The 26,791-nt window shown below is 35.8% G+C and overlaps 1 protein-coding gene and 1 long non-coding RNA gene across 2 annotated transcripts in view; one reads left to right on the forward strand and one right to left on the reverse strand.

The window, feature by feature from the left end:
* LOC125804550 (uncharacterized) overlaps positions 1-15,506 on the forward strand; it is a 202,677-nt gene extending 187,171 nt beyond the window's left edge. Inside the window, exons 2-3 of the long non-coding RNA XR_007440655.1 lie at positions 15,028-15,106; positions 15,302-15,506. This is a non-coding gene — a long non-coding RNA (uncharacterized LOC125804550). The remainder of the gene's footprint in view (positions 1-15,027; positions 15,107-15,301) is intronic.
* scg3 (secretogranin III) overlaps positions 1-26,791 on the reverse strand; it is a 59,848-nt gene that overhangs the window by 16,719 nt on the left and 16,338 nt on the right. Inside the window, exons 5-11 of the mRNA XM_022686986.2 lie at positions 19,427-19,569; positions 17,424-17,567; positions 15,572-15,803; positions 14,720-14,836; positions 5,628-5,711; positions 3,266-3,376; positions 901-990 (exon numbers count right to left, since the gene is read on the reverse strand). Coding sequence (XP_022542707.2) covers positions 901-990; positions 3,266-3,376; positions 5,628-5,711; positions 14,720-14,836; positions 15,572-15,803; positions 17,424-17,567; positions 19,427-19,569 — 921 coding nt within the window. The remainder of the gene's footprint in view (positions 1-900; positions 991-3,265; positions 3,377-5,627; positions 5,712-14,719; positions 14,837-15,571; positions 15,804-17,423; positions 17,568-19,426; positions 19,570-26,791) is intronic.

Here is a 26,791-nt window from a genome sequence, read left to right on the forward strand (position 1 = left end):
GTGATTTTTTATATATATATATATATATATATATATATATATATATATATAAACACAACAGGCACCTAGCTAACATGATTTTAGTTTCTACAATAAGCTAAAATGTATTCTTATAGTTACCGTAATAAATAAGCTATCTGCTGTTAGTGCCCATCTCAACAGAGACACTTAATTATACAATAACTAAACTATATTTAAAAAATAACAAAAAAAAACTAAATAACTAAAAAATTATATATATTTTTATTAACATGAGCAGCTAATGCTGACTAACTGTACAGGCTACATTCATGTGAATGTTTTAAGATACACTTTGAAACTTCAAACTACACAAATGAAAGACAAGATCAATAAATCACAAATAATTTTATAAAAACTTAAAACAAAAAAAACAAATAAATAAAAATAAAATGTTAAAAAACAATTTTTTTAATAAAAGTTTGTGAACGCAACTCAAATCAAACTAAATCCGGTTTATTTTCACGTCACGTAAGAACAGGTGTACGGGTGAGTAAAAAAATATATATAGGTGCATAAACAAATATGACATAAAATTAAGAAAAAAGTAATAATAATATTAATAATAATAATAATAATAATAATAATAATGAGCGTATCTTATGACTAAACATTCAGCAGCAGTGTAATGTTGAAATTATAATTTTTTTTTAAAGTTTGTAGGATGTTGCATTTGGTTTGCTTAACATCGAAACTATAAAATAAAAAAATAAAAATTGAGGTAACATGTGATGTGACAACCTATATTTTACCAGATGTTAACGTGTATTGTCATTTGTGGTCTACGTGATTTGTTCGTCTACAAGAACACATGACCAATCAACAAGTATATCTCCGGCCTGAGAGGTTCGTAAGTAAAGGAAAGCGAACCCCCACACTTACCCTCTTTGTTGCCCTCCTTGTTGTGTGTTTTGAGCCACTCAATGTTCTTCCTGATTGCCTCCAGATACGTCTCTGACTTTCCAGCATGGCCTATAGAAAAAGAGAGAGAGAGAAAGAGAGAGAGAGAGAGAGAGAGAGAGAATGAGAAAATGATGATGGTGTGATATGATAACATAGAGAGTAGCTGTTCAGACATTATTATTGATAACTGGGAAGCAGAGACAGTACCAAGTAAACAGAGGCAGCTGGTCTTACGTTTGTGTCTGTAGTGTGTGTGTGTGTGTGTGTGTGTGCTCTGTGTTTGTTATTGAGGTGCCCTAGATTTGCTCTCATCATCTTGCGCACAGGCGGATACTACTGCAGAAATCCTTCCCGAGAGACAGTCTCAGCGTATCTGGGTGTGCTGTTTCTGGTTGCCTCCCGAAGTGCTGTATAGAGTTTCAGAGTGAGGTAAGTGTATGTGTGGTAGAGTTACAAAAAGCTGGTAGGTATTAATGTAGCATTGAGATGTTACATTATAAGCACTGTATTGTAAATGCATATCTCTGAGTCATCTAGATCTATCAGTGGTGTGCAGTGAGGCCCTTCTAACCCTTCAGAGAAGGGGTGACAATAGGTACATGTAAATCATTACATAATATTTAATCAGGAAATATATATTATAGTTATTGTAAACTATGAGCATATATTTTATAAATTGACTAAAATAAAAAACAGCAAGTACCGTATTCAACAAATTAGTCTGTGTTTTTTCAGTTGCTATTGGACTCTTATCTGACTGACAGCTGTTCTAACCAATCATAGCTTTTTAAAATGGCTTCTGCCCCCCGTGTGTCTGCCTGACCCTTCTGCTGATGTGGTAATGAGTCTGTTAGCAAAGTTGCAGGACAAGCTAACCAATCAGATTCATGATTTTCACTCTGGGGGCAGGGCCATGGCTGTGTAACCCCTTCTCAGCAGCGTTCTGATAAAGCGGAGGTAAAACGGAGCTCATGCTGGATTAGTTTAATAGTTAGCGACCTATCATAGAACTTTGACTGCAAATAAGACGGATATTGTGTAAAATCATATTTAATAGCCTTTTTGAAGGCTGCCCTTCAAAGTGAAATTAATTCACAATAAAAGGCCTCCTGACTGGTGAGTTTTTGTGTGTACTTAATGTTTTGGCTGCTCTGACATACTGTAGGCAAATTAGTGCTCTTTGTTAAACAGCTGTAATTGGGGGTGGGGGGGCTGGGGTTACGGGGGCGAGTAACAGAAAAGTAACGCAATAACTAGTTGGTAACTAGGTCATTTTTTGGTGGAGTAACTCCGTTAGTAACTTTTTTGGAGAAGTAACTAGTAGCTATAACTAATTACTTTTTCAAAGTAACGTTCCCAAAATGTTCAAAGAGTGATTTACACTACCTGACTGTAGGAGAAGCCCAGAAGCAAGAAATACAAATTGTCACATAATTCTGGTTCAACACTTCAGATTACAATGCTTAAACATATGAGGACATTTTATTTCTGCTTTTCTACACCAGGATACTTTCTTTTATATAAAGTTGACCCTTTGCACACTTACTGAGACACTGTCTGCATTATGTAGTGGTCACATGACAACATTATACTCTATTGATTGAAAAGAAGATGATGGGAATCCCAGTCGAAAGTTTTTACAGCCAGTCCAGACAGAAACATGGGACAGGAACTAGTTATGTTATGTACAATAACATCTCTAGCTTCATATGGTATATATATATATATATATATATATATATATATATTAAAAATAAACCATAATACAATATATAAAATAAACAAATAAATTACTGTCCCCTTATGAGGACATTGTTATACCTGTTAGGTCCAACTAATCCCAAATAGCTAGGAGAAATAAAAAATGTATAAAATGTATAACAATGGGTCTCAAAGGGTTAAGAGATAAACTGTCAACTGTCTTAATTTAAACTAGTGTAAATAAAAAAATGCACGTTTCTTATAATTGCTACAAATACTATGTAGCTGTTAGCAAGCCTCTGTGGTGATGGTAACGTGAATACATATAAAAGTAGGTTGATAACTATGCTTTTGTTAACCGTAGCTCCAGTTAAAAACTCAAGAAGCTTACTTCAGTCTCTAAAAATGTTTGTACTACATTTGGGATGAATTTAAGCAGCTTAAATTAGACCCTACTGTTCAGATTGTAACTTAAATGCAATTTTATTAATGAAAAGTTTCACATTTCAGAAAGTAAAAGAGCAGATCTGTGATTACAAGTAAAGGAAATGAGCAATTCTGTATGATTTTTTTAAAGAGCTGATCCTAAATCAGCACTTTTCTCTAGCCAGAGTTGTAATTAATCAAGAGGGCTGACGCCTACTGTTCTCAGCAGCTGTCTGCTCGTCCTTGGTTGAGTCTTTCAGGGACTCATATTCCCTCTGCATCTTGGCAGCCTCCTCTTTTGTGTTGTCATCCTCATCTGCTGCTTTTCCTGGAACAAAAGCGAGAGTTATAAATGAGCGTCCTCATCTGCACCACGGTACACAGTAGCGTAGCACTCTTACTTAATTACACTTAAATTTAATTTAGAGTACCATTCAAAAGTTTGAACGCACCTTCTCATACAATGTTATATATTTCTTTATTTTTCTTTATTTCTTTATTATATCTGTATTTCTTTTTTTAAATTTATTTTCTACATTATAGATTAATATTAAAGACATCAAAACAATTAAGAGGCACACACTGATTTTTGTAGCAAACAGTAAAAAAAAGGAATAATAAAACAATAAAAATAAAATAGTGTTATTCCTCCACATTAATCCCCTGATCAAAAGCTGATGAACTGAGATGGTGATTTGAGGTGATTTAATTGGGATGAGCTGGAGCTTCACAGTGTGAAGGAAAAGCAGCAACTATTGTTCAGCACCTCCAGAAACTCCTTCCTTCAAGACGCTGAGAAAACTATTCCAGTTGACTCTCCATCATGAAGACTCTGAGATAACAATTAAAACCAAGAGTCTGCAGATCTGTCCTCAAAATCTAGAAGAATCTAAAATATAAAACATATTCAGATTTTTTCCCATAATTTTAGTTTACTAAATAATCATGCATGTGTTCCTGTATAGCTTTAATATAGTCTTCAATATTAATGTAACAGTGTAAAAAAATCATAAAAAGATAGAAAACACTGAATAAGAAGAGGTGTGTTCATTTTTGAGTGGTATTGTATATGGTATAATATGATTCAATACATGGTATTTTAAAAGTTACAGATATGATCTATTAGGGATGTGCCATATCGTATCGTGCACAATAATATCGTCAAAAATTTTTAATAGCGTGAACGATATTATACCCTGAAATATCGTGCCATATCACCCATCCCATTTTCCATTATATATCTACTAGAGACAGATTATTTCTGTCCAGTATCATTTATTATCCTTTAATTCTGGATATATGGAGATATTTGGAGTGCATTATTATTAGTGTCATGAAATTCTGGATCATTGACTTCTGTTACAAATCTAATGAAATTCTTGTATTTTTTATTATCTCACTTAGGGGTGTGCAGTATTATATTGTATGGAATAATAAATATTTTTTGTATATTTTCTTGCAGTGTATAGTGTATTTTTGAAATTTTTTTAAAAGTTTTTTTTCATATCACCAATAGTATCGTTATCGCGAAAATACCATGAAATATCGTGATATTATTTAAGAGCCATATCGCCCACCCCTATAATCTATATGATCTGATTCCACTCAGTCAAATACACACATTGATTTCATTTTTTTAGTTAATTGCATTAAAAACAAAAATACCGTATTGAGCAACACTATTTTGAAGATTACCTGCATACAGGGGATAAAACACTTGCATATGAACTGAATAATGTATTTCAAAATATATACATAAGCATTTATGAACAGTGTTGGCAGGACCATATAAGACTCCTCATTTTCCAGTAAGACTTTAGAGTAGGGCACAATTTTAAGGCTATATGAGGCTACATAAGCTTTTTGTTACAAGTTATAAAGGCTACTTTTATTTGCTTTAATATCATATAATTTAAGTCATGTGAAAGATTTCTTGATACTTTTAAATGTTGCCAAAATGCTCTTTTACAGGTGCAATGATGCAGCATTACATGACATCCTTTTTGAGGTAGTTGACACTGGCATGACTTGCAAAACATGAAATGAAGTGTAAAATAAGTGTTTTAAGTTTAGAAATCAAAGTGACATGCAAATATGAACTGACAATATGAATTGTTGTTAATAATGTTAAGTAGAATAAAAGCAGTGACAATAAAATGCATTATAATCATGTATAAACTGTAAAGACTATATAAAAGTTAACCTTACATAATAATGGATTAATATAAAATAATTATCAATATTAGCCAAAAACTGTGGCACCTGTAATATTAGTTATATCATTTGACATGTTATTTATTTTGAATACATCCTTTTAGTAGTTTTATATTTGTATACCATCACAATGAATTTAAAGTACTTTAAGTGGATAAATCATTGTAATTCTAAATAATGAATTAAAATTAAAATAAATAATTGCAACTAAAGAAGCTTTTTATGATGTTACTGGAGTATTACAGGCTGTATCAAAAAAAAAAAATAATATGTCAAAATTCTGCATTAAGCAGTATACAATATCAGTTATTGCTTAATTAAAATCACAAATCATGATTATGAATCCAGTGAAACAGTGAACTGACCTATAGGGGGCGTGATCTGGATGGGGCCCAGGGCTTTTCCCAGCTTGTTCTTGGTCTGCATGGCGATCATGGCATCCAGGTTTTCTGCAAGTAAGAAAAATATATATCACAGTTAACGTTAAACTTAACTCAGAACACTTATTAAAAGTTAAAAGTAACACTGGTATCTATGCCCTCAGATTTATAACGGGTGTACTGAGTTTTGTTTGGTCTGTTTAAGGTGTTTTTTATACTCATAGTTTGTTAGCTCTGGTACAAATCAGATCAGATCACTTAAAAAAAATAGTGCTAATGGTATATCTGTTGTTCCTAAAGCCTTTTTTGCTGTTTGCCAATGAAAAAACTACCCTTTGGTGTTTAAATAAATGAATGACTCATTTATTTTCTCCCCTAAAACTAGGATTTTGTTCAGCAGCAGCGACATTTATGAAAAACTTCATTTTGTTTGATTTCGGCCAGAAATGTAAATTTTTGTCCTACAATACTCCAACGTACATTAAACAGTTTATTCCAATATAATGGCAATATGTTGGCCAAATATAAAGCACTATATAGTCCAAATGATGCCAAACTATGCTTACGCCATGAAATTCTGTAGAAGTTGAAGTATCAACTTAAGCTTTGCACTTTTTAAGTAAAAGCGTAAAAGTACTGCTTTTAAAACTACTTAAAGTATAAAAGTTAAAGTAATATAAGGGAACATTTAAAAACATTTTAAAAACCTTAGACCACATCACAGAGTCTTATAGAGCACTACCCCCCCCCCCTTCCCCAAACACATTTTACTAAAAGCCATAATGGCTATAATGTTATATTAAAATGTTAATGTTGATAATATAATTTGGGATGCACTAGGCTGCTCCCTGTTTCAGCTGCATATAAGCTGATTGTAAATGTATTTTAGTAGAATATAGTAAAAATAGTTGGACTGGAGTTCTCTTGAGTCTCTGCACAGATCATTTTATTTTCACTCGGGAAGAAACATTGAGGGTGACCCTCATTTACAATGTTGCTGAGCATTTATAACATCAAAGGGATTGAACACATTGAATGATAATTTAGAAATAATAAGAAATAAAATAGTAAAAAAAATAAATAAATAAATAAAAAATAAATAAAAGTACGCATTTTAAATCAACATTTAATAAACAGAAAATTCTAAAATACCATAAAAGAAAAATTGACACAGTATCACAGTATAAACCAATAGGGAGTAGGAATGGTACATGTTTATACTTCTCTACATCCAATCACAATCAGATTCACTCTATCTGGATGGAGAGATTTATCTGGATAGGGGTTTTATTGAAGGATGAGAATCCGGAATGAAAACGAGCTGAAATGAGTAAATGGGAGTAACGAGGCTGTTTTTATTAAAATGTAAGGAGGACAAAGTTCAGATAATTGTGTGAAAATGCAAGAAGTAGAATTAAAAAGTCGTCGGAAAAATAATTACGCTGGTAATTAAGTATAGATAACCAATATTAAGTAACTAAGTATTTGTATTTTATTTCTCAGGCCTGCTTGTGCTGACCTTACTCTCAGACAGTGAGGAAAAATGGGGCAGTGAACGGAAGGAAGCCTGAAGCAAACACCTCTATTGAGGTCATCGGTGTTGTGCTAAGTTAAGTCGTGGCCATTCTACGCGTCTAAATGTAAGATCACTGTTAGCGTCATCAGCATTAGCATACTGTTTTTCAGCTGCAACATTTTAAATGAAAGATCTCTGGGCATAAAAGATCCATCAGTGTGTTTCTGAACTGCATGTCCTTTACACACAAACACACACACACACACACACACACGTAATCACAGCCTGTCAGCGCAGTGCTCAGAGCAGGGCATTAGCAGGGACGACCGGATTAGAGGACACTGACAGGTGACTCATCTCCTGTATAAATCTCACCAGCTCACCAGTCACCCGTTTCCAGGCGACCGTGCAGCTCCGTTTACACACCTTCCCTCCGCACACTCCACATTATAACCAGCGGTTATAAACCTGGGGAGTTGCCACGGAAACCCCATTGTTGTGCAATGGAGCTGAAAAATCATTACCGGCGTTTTCCGCAGATCAGATCTCTCGCCTCATCAGTCCGGAACAGGAGCTGCTCCATCTGCTCCCAAGCCAAACTGTCTAAAACACTTTATATCCTTATTTATATCCATCTGATACTGTCATTTTCAGAATTTACTGAAATTATTACAATAATTATTAAGATTAAAATAATTAAATTCTGAATTTTTAGCTCATTGTATTAATTTATAATGTAAAATAATGTCTCAGCTAGCACAGAATATTATTAGTTATTAGAATGTCACATAATAATTTAATTTGCATCAAAACGTTATTAGAATGTTTTTCATATAAAAACAAATCCCGGCTAGACGAATATTAACAATAAGGAAATGTTAAAAGTAACATTCTAATAACTTTCTGATGCAAACCATTATTGTGTCACAGTTTTTCACAATAATCATTTTTTAACAATTGTTTTTGTTACAGGTTAATCTTTCTGGAACCTTTTCAAAACATTGCTAAACGTTATTATAACATTCTCTATTAGCTGAGAGTGGAGTGACATCAATTCACCTGAGGTAAAATGATGTCACAACACATCCAGCTAACAGAGAACATTATAAGAACGTTTAGCAACATTTTGAAAAGGTTTTATCAAGGTTAGCCTGTAACGTTACAAAAACAATGTTTCAGGAACATTCTGAAAACGTGCGACATAATTTAATCAAAATGTTATTAGAATGTTTCTCATCTAACATTAAGGAAATGTTAAAAGTAACATTCTAATAACGTTAATCTTTCTGGAACCTTTTCAAAGCATCGTTAAACGCTCTTATAACGTTTCACCTGATAAATTATTAAAACAGGTAAAAATATCAGAATAAAAATCTTAGAATCTTAGAAGTTCTCATAGGTAAAATTATGTCACTACACTTCCAGCTAACAGAGAACGTTTTAAAAACGTTTAGCGGCTTTTTGAAAAAGGTTTTTAACCTGTAACAACAAAGAATGTTACAAAAACATGTTTCAGGAACATTCTGAAAACATGTGACATTATTTAATCAAAAGGTTATTAGAATGTTTCTCATGTAAAATTCCCAGCTAGAAAAATGCTAAAATTAAGAACATTTTAAAAGTAACATTCTAATAACGTTGTGATGCAAACCATTATTATGTCAAATGTTTTTAGAACGCCCCTAAACATTGTTTTTGTGACAGTTGTTTTTGTTACAGGTTAAAAACCTTTTCAAAACATTACTAAGCGTTCTTATAATGTTCTCTGTTAGCTGTGAGTGGACTGACATTATTTCACCTGATAAATCAATAAAATAGGTAAAAACATCAGAATAAAAATATTATAATCTTAGAAATTCTCATAGATAAAATGATTTCACTGCTCTCCCAGCTAACAAAGAGCCTTATAAGAATGTTCAGCAACTTTTTGAAAAGGGTTTTAACCTGTAACAAAAACTAAATTTTACAAAAACAATGTTTCAGGGACGTGACATAATAATAGGTTTCATCACAACATTATTAAAATGCTACTTTTAACATTTCCTTAATATTAGCATTCGTCTAGCTGTACATTTTATAGGAGGAACATTAAAACAATGTTTTGATGCAGATTAAATTATTATGTCACACTTTTTCAGAACGTTCCTGAAACACTGTTTTTGTAAGGTTACAGGCTAACCCTCCTGGAACCTTTTTAAAACGTTGCTAAATGTTCTTATAACATTCTATGTTAACTTGTGCAGTGCAGTGACATTATTGAAAAAAAGTGACAAAAAGTGACAAAAAGTGACAAAAGTGAAAAAAATTGTTATAGTAATAATTCTCACAGTAATCTGAGATTAAGGAGATATAATAAGGAGGAAATAATGTTACAGGAATGTTCTGAAAACGTTTGACTTAATAATGGTTTGCATCACACAGTAATTAGAAAGTTTCTCACATAACGTTCCTGACTAGATGAATACTAACATTATAGAAACATTTAACATTTTAAAAACTAAAATAAAAACACAAGGGACATTGCTAGATTGTTTTAAAACGTAAGACCAAAAGTTTACTCCGAAAGAATAGCTTATACTGATGCTAATAGACAGAGAAAATGGCTGTATAATGGAAGAATGGAAGTGAAAATGTTTCTGCCACGAGAGAGAGAGACAGATATTGATTGCATGAGGCTGAGCTGTGTTTTTATCCTGAGGCGCACACACACACACACACACACACACACAAATGATGCACAGGACTCACTGTCTGTCAATGTCAGCGTGTGAAAATCGCCTCAGCACACAAACATAAATTATTGCAGGACCTAATTGACTGTCTGTCAGTGTCCGTCTGAGAAACGAGCGATTGTAGATTTCCAATTTACAGAGTTACATAATCCGATCTTTGAGAGATAGAAAACAAATGTCAGATAAAAACCAACCTAATTAACTTTTAAATCAGGCCTGAACACAGTTATTACAATTCAATTTGGACCTGTATTCATAGTTAAACTGATTTAATTAAAGACTTAGCTTTATCTGATTCATTTAAAATCTTACATTTAAGAGAATTTGATGGAGTTGAAGTATTATGCTTCGTATTTTTGCTTTAGTTTAAAATGATAAATGGACATAGTCCTAAGCCCTGTCCGGATGGGATACGTTTCTCAGGGGGGACATCTGTGAAAAAAATATTTCGCACTTCTACTCTACTAGTGATAAAACTCCTGCATCCGAACTGCAATAAAAAAAAAACATCAGGACCTGTGAGTTTTTTGGCTTTTTTCTTGGTCACGTGACATAGCGTTCAGTAGCTCCTCCATTTCCACTCGCTGTTGTGTTTTTAACGTGGATCTCAATGGAAACTGTGGCACGTCCAAAGTGTAATTACGGTGCGCGGCAGTGGATAAATAGCTATTTTATTTAACGCGAGAAGACGAAACTCAGAGATGTGGATCCGGACCGGACTTAAATAACCCGAGAACCACAGAGTTCAGAGAAAAACAGTAAATAATTCAGCCTGTAATTTTCTCAAAGGACATCTAAAAAAAAAAAATAAGTACATGGTCGTTCCGGACAGGAATAAAATCACAGAGGACCCTCCTATAAAATTTAAATAAAATTACCACAGGACCCCCTAAAAAAACAAATCCCATCTAGCTAGTGCTTAAGTGCTTAGTTTATCATTTTGGAAATGTAATATATGTACATAAAAGAGATAGCAATATATAAAGTACAGTACCAAATATTTGGACGCACCTTTATATTAAATGTTTTTATTTTTCTTATTTCCCCTGCAGTGTAAATGAATACTGAAGTCATCCAGACTATGAAGAAACACATAAGGAATCATCTGGGGTCCTGTTATTTTCTGGTTTCTGAGGCTGGTAACTCTTGCTCTTCCTTTCCTGGGCCGGTCCTAATGAGAGCCAGTTTCATCTTAAGGTTTTTGATGCTCTTTGCAAGGTCTTTGCGTATACTTTCAAAGATCTTGATTTTTTTTTTCTTTTCCAGATTGACTGACCTTTATTTCTTAAAGTAATTTTTTTCTTGACTTAGTTGATTAGATCGTGTCATAATCTGGATTAGAACATTACTCTAATATTCACTATTCACTGTATACATGTAACTCTACCTCTTCACTACTTTACAACTGATGCTCTCAAACACTTTATTAAGAGACAAGAAATTCAAGTAATTAACTCTTGATGAGTTCAGCACAGCTGTTAACTGAAAGCTGAACATTCCAGACAAATCCAGCCAAGATGTACAAAACTTTTTGTGTTTAATAAATAATTTCATATGTTTTTCATCATAGTTTGGATGACTTTAGCATTAATATACAATGCTAATTTAAAACGGTTCAGATGTTCACACTCAAACATTTTTACTTACTTTACACGCATGGTTTATTTCAGAACTAAAAAAAGGTCTTATATGGCATTTCTTATGAAACATTAAGAGTGTAGGTCTTTAGTGTGAACTGAAAGTGATTCACTTTATTTTTTCCACTTCTAATGAAACTGCTCTGCCCCAACTGAGACAAACATGTAGCAGCAATAACCCTCATATCTCCTGTCGCTGTGGGAACGCTGATATGTGTTAATTTGATTTAATTTCCTGATAAGAGGAGAAGAACACCACTGCAATAACAGCAGCACAGAAACACTGAGCGGCCAGTCATAAAGAAGATCTTTCAGCACATAAATGACAGCAGGAGACATGAAAGGAGGACTCAAAAGACTTGAAATGGCTGCTCAAAACATCAGGCAGCTGTCTGTGTGTGTGTGTGTGTGTGTGTGTGTGTGTGTGTGTGCGTAAGAGAGATTGAAAGGTTAGATGGAGCTGTGATAAGGGTAGACTGCTTTTAAACACACAAAAGAAAGAAACCCAGCCATGCGCGCGCACACACACACACACACAGTTATTATTCTGTGCAGCTTTTAAACGCTCCACTGCACAGCAAGATAAGAAACTTGTGAAAAGAGGCTGTGATTTAAATACTCACAACAACAACCACCCACCCACACACACACCCACCCATAAACACACACACACACACACACCGCCCGCCAGACACATTCTACAAAGAGCTGCGCATTTCAGGAAAATCAGGCAGCACATTTATAAATGCTGGCCGATGCTTCACATATAGAGGGGGGTAAACCTCTGACCTAATAACCGTTCAGATCAGATTAATTCATATCTTTATGAAATGAAGCAGAGCATTATTTAGGGCTGTACAATTAATCATGTTATTGCTGTTATCACGATTGTTATCGCACGTTTTTACACTAAACACATCAAAAGGGCTGCAATAACAGCAAACTCAAACTGCATTACCCGTGTGCAACAACAGAGGGAGCTCCTCACACTGCAGACCGTGCTAACATGACATAACGAGGCTGGAGGCAGAGTGAGGCAGAGAGAGGTGGAGCAAAGTGAAGTGAGGTAGAGTGAAGTCGAGCGAGGCAAAGTGAGGTAGAGCAAAGTAATGTGAGAGAAAATGAGGCAGAGTGAGGTAGAGCCAAGTAAAACAAGGTAGAGTGAGGTAGAGCAAACTAAAGTGAGGTAGAGTAAGGCAAACTGAGGTAAAGCAAGGTAGAGGGAACAAAAGTGAAGTGGAGCAAGGTAGAGTGAGGAAAACTGAAGTAAAGCAAAGCAGAGTGAGGTAGAGGGGTCTAAAGTGAGGTAAAGTGAGGTGGAGCAAGGTAGAATGAGGTAAAGTGAGGCAAAGTGAAGTAGAGGTATCTAAAGTGAGGTAAAGTGAAGTGGAGCAAGGTAGAATGAGTTAATGTGAGGCAGAGTGAAGTAGAGGTATCTAAAGTGAGGTAAAGTGAGGTGGAGCAAGGTAGAATGAGGTAAAGTGAGGCAGAGTGAGGTAGAGGTATCTAAAGTGAGGTAAAGTGAGGTGGAGCAAGGTAGAATGAGGTAAAGTGAGGCAAAGTGAAATAGAGGGAGCTAAAGTGAGGTGGAACAAGGTAGAACGAGGTAAAGTGAGGCAGAGTGAAGTAGAGGGATCTAAAGTGAGGTGGAGCAAGGTAGAACAAGGTAAAGTGAGGCAGAGTGAGGTAGAGGTATCTAAAGTGAGGTCAAGTGAGGTGGAGCAAGGTAGAGACATCTAAAGTGAGGTAAAGTGAGGTGGAGCAAGGTAGAATGAGGTAAAGTGAGGCATAGTGAAGTAGAGGTATTAAAAATGAGGTAAAGTGATGTGGAGCAAGGTAGAACGAGGTAAAGTGAGGTAAAGTGAGGTAGAGTGAGGTAGAGGGATCTAAAGTGAGGTGGAGCAAGGTAATACGAAGTAAAGTGAGGCACAGTGAGGTAGATGGATCTAAAGTGAGGCAGAGTGAGGTAGAGTGAGGTAGAGGGATCTAAAGTGAGGTGGAGCAAGGTAGAACGAGGTAAAGTGAGGCAGAGTGAAGTAGAGGTATCTAAAGTGAGGTGGAGCAAGGTAGAACGAGGTAAAGTGAGGCAGTGTGAGGTGGAGAGCCACAGAGAACACACACATCAAACTACTTCTTATTTTGGAAAAAATGGGTGCAGCCAGACCAAAAGCTCAGAAAGAATTTAGATCTTAATTTAATGTTTCACATATTCCAATATCAGGATATTCATCAGCTTTATCACTCATCACATATTTTTTCCATATTTTGCGCTGCTACCACTGCTGATGTCCAGATCTGTAAGGGTTATGTTTATCTGGCAGTAAACATTAGAATAAATACAAATAAACAAGTAAACAACCCACAGGGACCATTGTGTTCTATTAACTGTAGCCAGCATTTTCCTGGAGGAAGGCCATTATTTCCTACACTCATCCAGCACATAGTTTATCTAATCAGTCCTTATTTATACTGGAGGAACTAAACACATTCTTACAGTGTCTGGATTTCACAGAGAAGATCAGCACTCAAACCTGTGCTATTTTCTTCTACCTATGGCCTCCTAATTGTGTTCTTCTAATGATGTTCTCCTAATCATTTTCTTATAGATGTGTTTTTCTGACTGTGTTATTCTAACGTTATTCTCCTAACTGTGTTCAGCTAACAGAGGCTGTCTGTGTTTTTTCCTGATTTTGTTCTCCTAACTGTGTTATTCTGTCTTATTCTAACTATGGCGTTTTAACTGTGTTTGTCTAACTGTGTTCTCCTAACTGTGGCTGTCTGTTTTTTCTGATTTTGTTCTCCTAACTGTGTTATTGTAACTGTGGCTTTCTAACTGTGTTCTCCTAACTGTGTTTTTCTAACTGTGTTCACCTACTTGTGTCTGTCTGTGTTTTTTCTGATTTTATTCTTCTAACTGTGTTTTTTTCTAATATAGTTTTCTCCTAACTGTGTTATTCTAACTGTGTTCACCAAAATGTGTCCACCTACCTGTGTTCTTTTAACTATGTTCTTCTTATTGTTCCCCTAAGGGTGTTTGCCTAACTGTGTTTCAAAAACTGTGATCTTTTAACTATACTATCTAGTTCTTGAACATGTGTGAATCCCCTTTTGAATTATTTAAATTTAAAAAATGTAAAGGTACTTTAGAAAATGTAAGAAGTTGTTTTATGGCATTGTTAAGAAGAGACTCACCCAGGTAGGACACGCCCTCCTCAGGTGTGATGGTGCCGTATTTGACCATCATCTTGACAAAGTCAATGAGTGTTTTCATGATGGTGATCAGAGTCTCTCTCTCCTCAGCATCTTGCTCTGAAACACACACAGCAGCATTTGGGTTTTGATCTAACAAATCCATCATAAACAAAAAAAAATTATAAATATCTATAACAAATGACTTTCTATAGTAAAGTCCATTGAAATTTACTGGTCTAGCTTAATACCAGCAATCTACAGGGGTTGGACAATGAAACTGAAACACCTGTCTCATTTTAGTGTGGGAGGTTTCATGGCTAAATTGGAGCAGCCTGGTGTCCAATCTTCATTAATTGCACATTGCACCAGTAAGAGCAGAGTGTGAAGGTTCAGTTAGCAGGGTAAGAGCACAGTTTTACTCAAAATATTGCAGTGCACACAACATTATGGGTGACATACCAGAGTTCAAAAGAGGACAAATTGTTGGTGCACGTCTTGCTGGAGCATCTGTGACCAAGACAGCAAGTATTTGTGATGTATCAAGAGCCACGGTATCCAGGGTAATGTCAGCATACCACCAAGAAGGACCAACCACATCCAACAGGATTAACTGTGGACGCTGTAAGAGGAAGCTGTCTGAAAGGGATGTTCGGGTGCTAACCCGGATTGTATCCAAAAAACATAAAACCACGGCTGATCAAATCACGACAGAATTCAATGTGCACCTCAACTCTCCTGTTTCCACCAGAACTGTCCATCACCACAATCAATTATTGTGCTCTAAAACCAGGTTTCAGGTTCATTGTCCAACCCCTGTAACTGATCACTGATATTTACAGTAACCCTGTGTACCTGAGTCCAGGCTCTTCAGCAGTCTGTAGAAGTTGGGGAAGTACTGCAGGTCCTGCAGGCCGTCTTCTGGACTCAGCTCGTTTCTGTCGTTTCCTTCACTCGCTCCATCCCACGACTCCACCGCTGCATCATCAACATCTCTGCTTTCTTCATCCTGCTCTTCATCAGCGGCTACATCATCACCAGCTTCCTCATCCTCATCAAACTGCTGATTGGGCCTCTCCTCCTCGTCCTGCACGAATGGAGACAGAATGACCATTAGTTACAAACACAAACACTATATGGACAAAAGTATTGGGACACCAGCTTATTCATTGCATCTTCCAAAATCCAGGGTATTTAAAAAAAAAAGATCAAACCAAGCTGAACAGCTTGAATTTTTGCACCAGGAGTAAATGCATAAAGTTATCCAAAAGCAGTGTGTAAGACTGGTGGAGGAGAACATGATGCCAAGATGCATGAAAACTGTGATTAAAAACCAGGATTATTCCAGCAAATACTGATTTTTGAACTTTATGAATATGAACTTGTTTTCTTTGCATTATTTGAGTTCTGAAAGCTCTGCATCTTTTTTGTTATTTCAGCCATTTCTCATTTTCTGCAAATAAATGCTCTAAATGACAATATTTTTATTTGGAATTTGGGAGAAATGTTGTCTGTAGTTTATAGAATAAAACAACAATGTTCATTTTACTCAAACATAAACCTATAAATAGCAAAATTAGAGAAACTGATTCAGAAACTGAAGTGGACTCTCCGTTTGTTTTCAGAGCTGTGTTTTAGGGATATTATATGTATTAGGGAATATCATGCTACTTAAATTATTTGGATGAAAACAGCTGAATAAATAAAAGATAATTCATATTAAGCAATATCATTTTTGATGACATAATTGTATCAGAAACAGCTGGGATGCAAAACGAATTCTGTTTTCAATAAATATGTTAAATTGTAGTCGTGTAGTTGCTTTTACTTTGAAAAGACACAAAATACGACCATTTAATTAAATAAATAGTGAATACATTATAACAAAATCTTCATTTTGATGCATTGCTATTATATAAAACATTAATATATACACTCACATGTATACATATATATACGCACAGAACCAGTCACTCAAAATTTTATTTAATTTTTTGATATATGAATGAATATTAAAGTCATCAAGGCTATGAAGGAACACATAAGGAATCATATAGAAACTTAAAAGTGTTAAACAAACCAAAATACTGTGTGAGGCATTTAGGTGCTCTTATCTGGGGAGCTGATAACTTGTGCTGTTAACTTACCTTGTGCAACAGAGATAATCTTGGTCCTGATGAGAGCCGGTTCTATCACGACATTTTTGACGGTCTTCATGACTGCACTTAGGATGTCTGTGTACTTTCAAAGTTCTTGAAATGTTTTGGATTGGCTGAGTATTTTTTTCTTTATTTAGTTGAGTAGTTCTTGCTACTTATAGTATGTATTAAAACACTACTCTAATATTCACTATTCGCTGTATACCTTTAACTCTACCTCTTCACTACTTTTCAAATGATGCTCTCAAACACTTTATTAAGAGACAAGAAAGTCAAGTAATTAACTCTTGATGAGTTCAGCACAGCTGTTAACTGAAAGATGATCATTCCAGGTGACTCTACCTCATAAAACTGACTGAGAAAATCCAGCCAATATGTGCAAAACTGTCTCTACCTAAGCAAGAGGTGCTACTTTAAATAATCTTAAATATATAAAACATATTCTGGTTTGCTTAATATTTTTTTATTGACTAAATAATTCCATATATATTTGTTTATTTCATTTAAAAAAAATGAAAAAACACTGAATTTAAGGTACTGTATTCTACCTCATTGTCTTCTGGGGTCTCCTCTGTGTCAGCGGTCCTGGTGCCCAGATCCTCGATTTCGTTTTCCTTGGCGTTTTTGGTGATCAGTTCCTGCAGGGCTTCAGCAACTTCATACTCCAGTGTGTCTGCTTGACTCTCAGTTATCTACACACACACACACACACACACACACAGTGAGAGAGAGAGAAACTGTGAACTTTCTTAGATGTTCTTAGATGTTCTTATGTGTTCGTGGGCAGTTTGTAAATGGAAGCCTTGCTTGGAAGTTGATGAGTGGGAGGGAGTAGGAGGCATCTAAATATGAACAGAAGGCCTGAAAAGGAAAAAATAACTGAGGGAAGAAAAGAAAGGACAGAAGAGTGTGACAGAAGCAGCTCCAGCACCGTGAGTCAATAAAGCAAAGCTTCTGTTAACCCTTGTGAGGTTTGGAGGGTATTACTGGTTATTTGTTAATATTTAATATTTTTGTATCCTTTAGAGCAGCACTGTGTACTGTAGGAGTAGAGTTACACACTGTAGCTCATCTTATGCTGCACAGTTTATCAGCCCCCTCTATATCCCAGGTTCTGACGACACTGACATGATAGTGTGTGTGTTCACACTCACGTTTCACTGCTTGGTCAGGAATTATCTAACACCCAAAACTGCAGTCAGAAACTAACCAGTGAAGTATGTGGTGGAGGAGGGCTGATAAACTGGGCACCAGTCCATAACTGTACATATTTTATGCAAATTTGGGTAGGTAGGGGTTTCTAACAAAGTTGCCAGTGAGTGTAAACTCGAGGTAGGTGTTTCTAATAAAGTGGCCAGTGAGTGTAAGCATAAGGTAGGTGTTTCTAATAAAGTGGCCAGCAAGTAGAAGCTTGATGTATGCAGATATTTGTAATAAAGTTGCACATAATTGGAAGAACAAAGCATGTGTTCCTAATAAAGTGGCCAGTGAGTGTAAACTCGAGGAAGGTGTTTCTAATAAAGTGGCCAGTGAGTGTAAACTCGAGGTAGGTGTTTCTAATAAAGTGGCCAGTGAGTGTAAACTGGAGGTAGGTGTTTCTAATAAAGTGGCCAGTATGTGGAAACTCAATGTGTGCAGATGTTTCTAATAAAGTGGCCAATAGGTAAAACCCTGATACATGCAGATGTTTATAATAAAACAGCACATGAGTGGAATACAAAGAATGTGTTTCTATTAAAGTGGCCTGTGAGTAGAAACTCGAGTTAGATGATTCTAATAAAGTCGCCAGTGAGTTTAAACTCGAGGTAGGTGTTTCTTATAAAGTGGCCAGTGAAGGTAGATGTTTTTAATAAAGTGGCCAGTGAGTGAAATCTCAATGTGTGCAGATGTTTCTAATAAAGTGGCCAGCAAGTAAAAGCTTGATGTATGCAGATATTTGTAAAAAAAGTAGCACAATATTGGATGAACAAAGAATGTGTTTCTAATAAAGTGGCCAGTGAGTAGAAGCACAAGGTATGGAGATGTTACTAATAAAGTGGCCAATAGGTAAAGCCCTGATACATGCAGATGTTTATTATAAAATAGCACGAGTGAAATGACAGAGAATGTGTTTCTATTAAAATGGCCAGTGAGTAGAAACTCAAGGAAGGTGTTTCCAATAAAGTGGCCAGTGAGTGGAAGCAAAAGGTAAGCAGGTGTTTCTAATAAAGTGGCCATTATGTGGAAGCTCAATGCGTGCAGGTGTTTCTAATAAAGTGGCCATTATGTGGAAGCTCAATGTGTGCAGACGTTTCTAATAAAGTGGCCAGCAAGTAGAAGCTTGATGTATGCAGATATGCAATAAAACAGCACATGAGTGGAAGAACAAAGAATGTGTTTCTATTAAAGTGGCCAGTGAGTGTAAACTTGTGGTAGGAGTTTCTAATAAAGTGGACAGTCAGTGGAAGCACAAAACAGATGTTCCTACTAAATCTTAGGTGTTTCTGATAAACTGGCCACTCATAAAAAAAAAAAAACATAATTGCTTTTGAACTAAGAATGAACTGCTCACCAGTCCCAGTTTCAGCAGTTTGGAGACGATTCTGTCGAACACTCCTCTGTCGTCCTCTTCGTAGATCTTGTTGGCAATTTTCTGGACGATGTCCTCGGCTGTCAGCGGGGTTCCGTCCAGCTGACGAAAGCTCTCTGGATCGTCTGCAACGGATCAGATGATGTTATGATTATTTAAAAATAGACGCATCTATGATTGATGAAGGCCAGAACTCCACAAGCTGGAGCTTCAGAGAAGCCTGACTGTGTCTGAAGTCAGCCTGTCCTTCACTGGAGGAGTGGTGTGTTCTTTTTTTCTGTCTGGCAGATTCAGCAAGTGTGTGTGTGTGTGTGTGTGTGTGTGTGTGTGTGTGTGTGTGTGTGTGTGTGTGTTTGTATGAGTGTGTAAGGTCATTACCAGCATCTGTTGTATGTCTGCGTGTTGTCTGGCTCCGTTGCTGCTCTGCAGCCTTTGGGCCGGACCTGATTGGCCTTTCCCTGATTGGCCTGTTCTGGCCTGGCTGACCTTGTGCAGCCTTTTCTACCTTTGCTCACTTCAGTGTAAGACCCAAATCCCCAATCTCCACACAGCACAGCATTCGAGCCACAGTACACTCTGTACTGAATCAGGACCTAAACATGCAGTGTCTTTTACTGAAAGAGGTCTTACAGTAAACGAATCAATAAAGATAAAGATACATCATTTTTCAAAAATATTTATACACTCTTGTTTTTTTTCTTTTTTCTTTTTCCTTTTTCATCTTAGCATGCTTATCACTTCACCTGTCACCTCTAACTCTTCTCTTCACTGCTGAAACTGAGCTAAAACTGAGACTTAGTCCAATCATGTTAAGCTGAGCTAAAGGCTTAAGGTGTTGCCATGTGGGTTAGCAAAACCTTACTCTTCTTGTAGCAGTTTTCTTGTAGCAGTTTCCAAGGGTCTTTGGAAGGTATAGGAAACCGTACTCACTGATCTCTGGCTTCATCTATAATGTTCTCTGTGTTTCTTTGTCTTTTTTTGGTTATGATGATGATGAAAGTGTGAATGTGCTGTGTGTAAATGTGTAAATGCTGCAGATCAGAGCGCAGTAACACAGTTCCAGAACTGCTTTTCTTTTTTTTATTCCCAAAGTTCAGTTTATTTCTGTTGCAACTCACCAGCTGTAAGCTGTTAACCAATTAATTGTTTGCTAGAAAATCACCCCACTTTTTTACAATTCTGAAATTACTTTTTTAGTTAGTAGTTCATTTGTTTTTCTTTTGATTTGATTTAGTACTATTTTTGTTGATTGACTGGACCTAAAGAGCTTAAATGGCAAAAATAAAGGTAAAAACCTCATTAATTTGATCAGCTCTGCTGAGCATATAGGACACTTCTATTTACTTTATTATCCTCCTTTTATCCTGTTCTTCACCCCAGAGACCACCAAAGAGCAGCTATTATTATTATTTGGGTGGTGCGTGGTTATTTTCAGCACTGCAGTGATTAGCGCAGATTAGCATGGTGGTGCTGTATGAGGTGTTAGTGTGTGTTGTGTAGGATCAGTACCAGTAGTGCAGATACAGCAGTGCTGCTGGAGTTCTTAAACACTGTGTTTAATCACTCACTGTTCTTCACTCTATTACACACTCCTACCTACTAAATCTGCTCCACGTTGTAGATAAAGTAAAGTCAGAGACAGAAGCTCTGAATCTGAGGCACGGGGCAAAAGAAGGATAATAATAAAGCGTGCAGAGAAACATATACAGGACCACAGCCTGTAATTATAGAACTACAAATTGCTCCTATATGCTCAGTGGAGCTGATAAAATAGAAAAAGGGGTGGGGTTAATGTTATGGCTTGTGATATGAAGGTTGCCAGATCAGTCCCCTGGATGAGCAGGAAAGGGAGGGGGTGGAAGCAAAGGAACAATGCTATCTGCTTGAACAAGACATCTTATTGCCCACCACTCAGGGTGTGTGCTCTCACTGCTCTATTCAGGTGAAGTGTGAATGTGTGTGTTCACTCCCACTGATGGGTTAGGCTGCAGAGGTTGATTTGCATTTTACTGCAGTGTTATAATTTTAGATGATCCCTTAATTAATCAAAAAACATTTTTTGTACAGTAAAAGCACCTATATGAACGTACACTATTACTACATCTACTAATGCTACCAGGGCAGTGTATTGGCAAGAATGTAGCACTGTGATATGTATCACAATACAGGGGCTATGATTCAGTTTACAGAAATATATTGAGTTATTTTAAACAAGTCAACTAATCATTTCGAATTATTTTTCTTTTTATTTGACTACTTTACATTCTAGCCTGTTCACTTACCCTTCAATCCTGAATTATTTAATTTGTTTTTAATTGAGGTTTATCTAATGCGTTTGCCATTTACTTTCTATTGGTTTGTTTATGAAGTTCCTTATTTTAGCTTAACATAATTAAATATTTTTTTAAGACCCTTTAAGTTGTAAATGCTCAGTTGCACTGAAAATGAGGGTTACCCTCAATGTATTCCTGAATGAAAATAAAGGTTGATTAATTAATTTATATAAACGGATACTAATATTTTTGGATATCAACAAATTGATATATTACTACTATAAAAACGTTTGGGCACCCCTAATAATTTTCATCACTTTGCTTTATAAATTATTGGTGATATTGGACACAGTGATATTGGAGAAGTGCAATGAAGTTTATAGGATTTACAGAAAGTGTGCAATAATTATTTAAATTAAATTAGACAGGTGCATAAATATGGGCACCCCAACATTTATACAATTATAGCAATATTTAGTAGATCCTCCTTTTGCAGAAATAACAGCCAATAAACGTGATTTGGGTCGTTGTCTTGTTGAAGTATCCAGCCCCGGCACTTTAACTTCAACTTTCTCACTGATTCTTCAACATTGTTCTGAAGAATCTGCTGATGTTGACTGAAATCCATGAGACCCTCAACTTTAACAAGATTCCCAGTACCTGCACTGATCACACAGCCCCACAGCATGATGAACCACCACCAGATTTTACTGTGGGTTCACTATGACTGTTCTCACCATCCTTCTCCTCTGATTATCTGAGATTTTTCTTAGCCTGCTAATAAATGTATAGCTTTTCTACCTGTTATAATTGTTTATTTATTGTATTACTTTTTTTTTTACACCAGAGTCACAAAATTATTTCAGGTTGAAGCTGTGTTTTGGAGTATCCTGCTGTACTGCTGTAATGGGTATTTCTACTCTATTCTAGATTTTTCTGCACATTAATTAGATTGGACAGCCACAGAAAACTAAAAGCTACTTTACTGGAATGTTCCATTAAACTGGAGAGAATCAGAACTGTGTGTGTTTGTGTGAGAGAGAGAGAGACAGACAGACAGTAAGGGAGATTTTATGGGCATGCCTGCAGCAGAAGCAGCAGTAATTCAGCCCTTATATAAGACTGAACGCTGGAATCACTCGAGTCTTCTCACATTTCAATCACTATAAACCTCTGAGCTTCTCTTACAGAGCAGAAACAACTTCCTGTAATCCACACGTTCACACAACCCCCACTCTCACACACACACACACACACACACACACACACACACACACACACACACACACACACCTACAGCGTCTCACACCACTCCTCCACTGCTCCTACACGAGCCATATTCTATTTATACACCTTCAGGATAAATGAATCACTGACCCAACAATAAGAGGAGTCAATTATGGAATCTGAAGCTCTATCCCGATTCAGTTTAAATTAAAGACTATGAAGTAAGAACTTTTTTTAATCTTAAAATATTTAAACTAAAAAATAAAAATACATATTTTTGAAAAATAATATATAATTGTAATATTTATTCTAATTAGCTTTACTTTTATTTTACACATAAATTTTTTTCCCTTCAAATTTAAGGCTGTAGTCCTAAAGGGCTACACTCATATAAAATGATGGTAAATATTGCGAGTTGTTTTAAAACAGGCCATTTATTTCGTTTACAATCACTGTTGTGACAGAAAACATAAAAAAAAATATTCTGCATATATTTACTTATTCAGCAAACAGAAATGAACAGTTGATTATTTGAACATCTAATTTATTAATTATTGTAAAGGAGAGTTTGCCTATGTAGATGTTCTTGATTTATTGATGTCACCATAAAAATGAAACATATGGATAATTCTTTGGATAATTCTTATGGATAATAAATACTTTCATAATCCTCTCTTAAAGAATATGCACTTAAGCGCTTTTTTCTGAAAAAAAAAAAAAAATCACTGGAATATTATGCAGTTAAGGTAATGACTGGAGAATGTATTTTATGTCAGTGTAGTTGAGGAAAGTAATTAAACACTGATAAATATAGACTGGGATGTTAGTTTAGGGTAATCTCTCACTCGTACATGGCCATTAAAGTAAACATAAAAATATTAAATGGTTGAATAATAAACAGTATTAGATAACACCATTATGGTGCGCCATTATGTAATGTGTGCCATGTAATGCAGCTGCTAACCCAGGCTAGCACTGCTGGAGCAGCAGTAACATTATCCGCTAACCACGCTAAGTGCTAGTCGAAACCAGGTACATTTAACTTATTATAATTCAAAGAGATTGACATTAATGTACCTTAATAACATGACAACAGCACTGTGGAGCGCTGATTATTGGGAATACTGTATAATATACTTTTGTGGTTAGTTTATTACAACGAAGTCAAGTTCTAGACTTAATACAGTCTTTATGTAATCAGTAAATACAGAGCTGTGGAGTTAAAAAGATAAATAAATACATGTTAAATTTAGCTGAGCTAAAGTTACTCTGGCCAGAATACACGGCCACAAACCTACTGTATTGTCATTTAATGTTAGTTATGTCAATTATTAAGATCTGTGTAGTGTAAAACGTAAAAAAAAACAAAAAAAAAACCCAGATTTTTTATACTTTTGTTGTCACAATTATTCCACAGGTCTTGGTGTATTTCTGAAAACATCCCCTGTCCAAGAAGGAGAATCCACTGACTCAGTGGTAAAAGAATGCAGCGCGTTTATCCAACACTGGCAGAAGCTAAGATGCACAACATAAAGCAAATGTTTATGCCTTTATTACGGATAATGCCCTATATTTAATAATAGGGGTGTGACGAGACACTAATATGATGAGACAAGACGAGACACGATACTGGGTTCACGAGAACGAGACGAGACGAGATGAAAAATGTCTTGAAAACTAGAGTTTTATTTGACAAAATCATATAACATAAACTTAACAGACTGGTTTCTCTCACACATTGATTCTATGAGAACTAGAAATAAGAATAAGAATAAAAAAGAAAAATAAACTTTTCTTATATAGTGCAAGAAATAAGTGCAAACCATAACCAGTCATATTAAGCCTTTGGTTTGTGTTTTTTTCTGCTAATTTTTGTAATTTCACTATGCAGAACCACAACCAGTCATATTAAGACTATGCTTGAAGTGCAAACAGAGACAGAACATGTTTTTTAAAAAGAGTACAGAGCTAAGGGATTAGTACAACTGCCTATGAAACAGTCTCGTGTACCATTTACTTACAGTATTTACTAGGGCTGTAAATTGTATTTATCAAATTTATTGTATTTATTCAATTGTTTAATGTATTTATCTTTGGGACAGTAAGAGCACTGTCGCGCGGAGCTTTTTAACTGTACCGCGGAGCTCACCTACTGTCGCTCGGAGCTTTTCAACTGTACCGAGGAGCTCTTTAAGCTTGGCGAGAAATATCGTCACATTTTAATCTCATCACACCCCTATTTAATACTTACAAGAAAGCCTAAGTTGAAATAATTTAACTTAATTTATAAAATGATTAAATTATTACTGTTTTGAGTTTTATTCCTTTCTATTTGTGTTTGTAATGTATGAAAACGTATGTTTTTAATTAAAAAATAAACCAATTGGTCATTTATTATTAAATGAAATATCTTGTTTTCTCTCGTGTATTTTTAATTGTTTTTTTAGGCAAGCAGATGTTTTATCCGATTAATCGAATGGATTTTTCAGTAGAGTACTCGATTACTAAAATAATCGATAGCTGCAGCCCTACTGAGGAGAGAGCTTGTAGCTGATTGGTTAAGGGGTTTGACTTGCAGTCTAATGGGATATAGCTGGAGGAGTGTGTGTGTGTGTGTGTTGTTTCATCAGTGTTAGAGCTCAGCTTTAAGCCTTGCAGAGGTAAGGGCCTTGATGTTTCAGGCTGACGCAGTTTCGGGAGAGAGATTGGTACAGTACACCAGAGAGACCGAGTTCAGTCAGCGCCTCCGGTTATAAAAGTTCTTAAATCAGGACATTAAGCTTTTACACATAGGTCTCTGTTCCTTTTCACTGTTACCAGCTTCTCTAGGGATTTTTAGCCACTGACTAAACCACCACGACAAGACAAAGAGAATTTTTAAAAACAGATTTTTTTTACACTCTTTTAATTCACCTCTGCATGATCTTGTTATTATTGTACAGTGGCTTGAAAAAGTATTTAACCCCTACAGATTTCTTTTGTTTTTCTCTGATTATCAAACAAACGTTAATATCAGACAAAGATAACCTGAGTAAACATAAAAAGCACTTTTTAAATGATGATTTCCTTTGCTAAAGGAAAAAAAATCTAAATCAATCTAGCCCTGTGGGAGAAAGGTTTACACCCTGAATCTAATAACTTGGTTGTTTTACTCTTGACAGCAACAACTACAATTAAGATTTACCGATAACTGGCAACAAGACTTTCGCATTTCTGTGGAGGAATTTTGTTTTGCTCTTCTTTACAGAATAGTTTTAATTCAGACACTTTGGAAGATTTTCCAGCATAAACATCCTGTTTAAGATCATCCACAGCATCTCAATCAGACTTAGGCCACTGTGGGCCCTAAATTGGTGATCAATATATGCTATATTACCTTTATAATAGTATGTTTGGATAAAAAGTCTAGACTTCACTAAGTTCTGTTAAAACAGGTGTCTGACCCTTTCTCTGAGGCCTGTACAGTCTGTACCAAGGCGTGAGGTGCTGGTTGAGGCGACCTTGGGTTTTGTCTGACTTCAGCTGAAAAAGCCCAGACGTTGCTCAAGGTCAGCTTTCTCTCACGAGAAGAGTGCCCAAGTGAAGGACAGGTGGAGCTTAAGCCCCCACCTTTGTTCACCCAAATACTGTATAAAAGTGTGTGTATTTCTTTGTGTTGTCAGAAGACTGAAGCTTCCTGACCCTATCTGGCTGACTTCAAGAACAATAAAAGATCAACTTAGAACTTCGGAAAAACTCGTCTTCTCCTTTCTTTAAACTTGAGGCACTCGTCTGTTTTTACCTTCTTTCTTTTGAACTTAAAGCTTTTGTAGTAATGCATGACTAGATAAGTTTTAGAGCTCATTTT

Source organism: Astyanax mexicanus, chromosome 9 (assembly GCF_023375975.1).
Source record: "Astyanax mexicanus isolate ESR-SI-001 chromosome 9, AstMex3_surface, whole genome shotgun sequence".
Taxonomy (NCBI): domain Eukaryota; kingdom Metazoa; phylum Chordata; class Actinopteri; order Characiformes; family Acestrorhamphidae; genus Astyanax; species Astyanax mexicanus.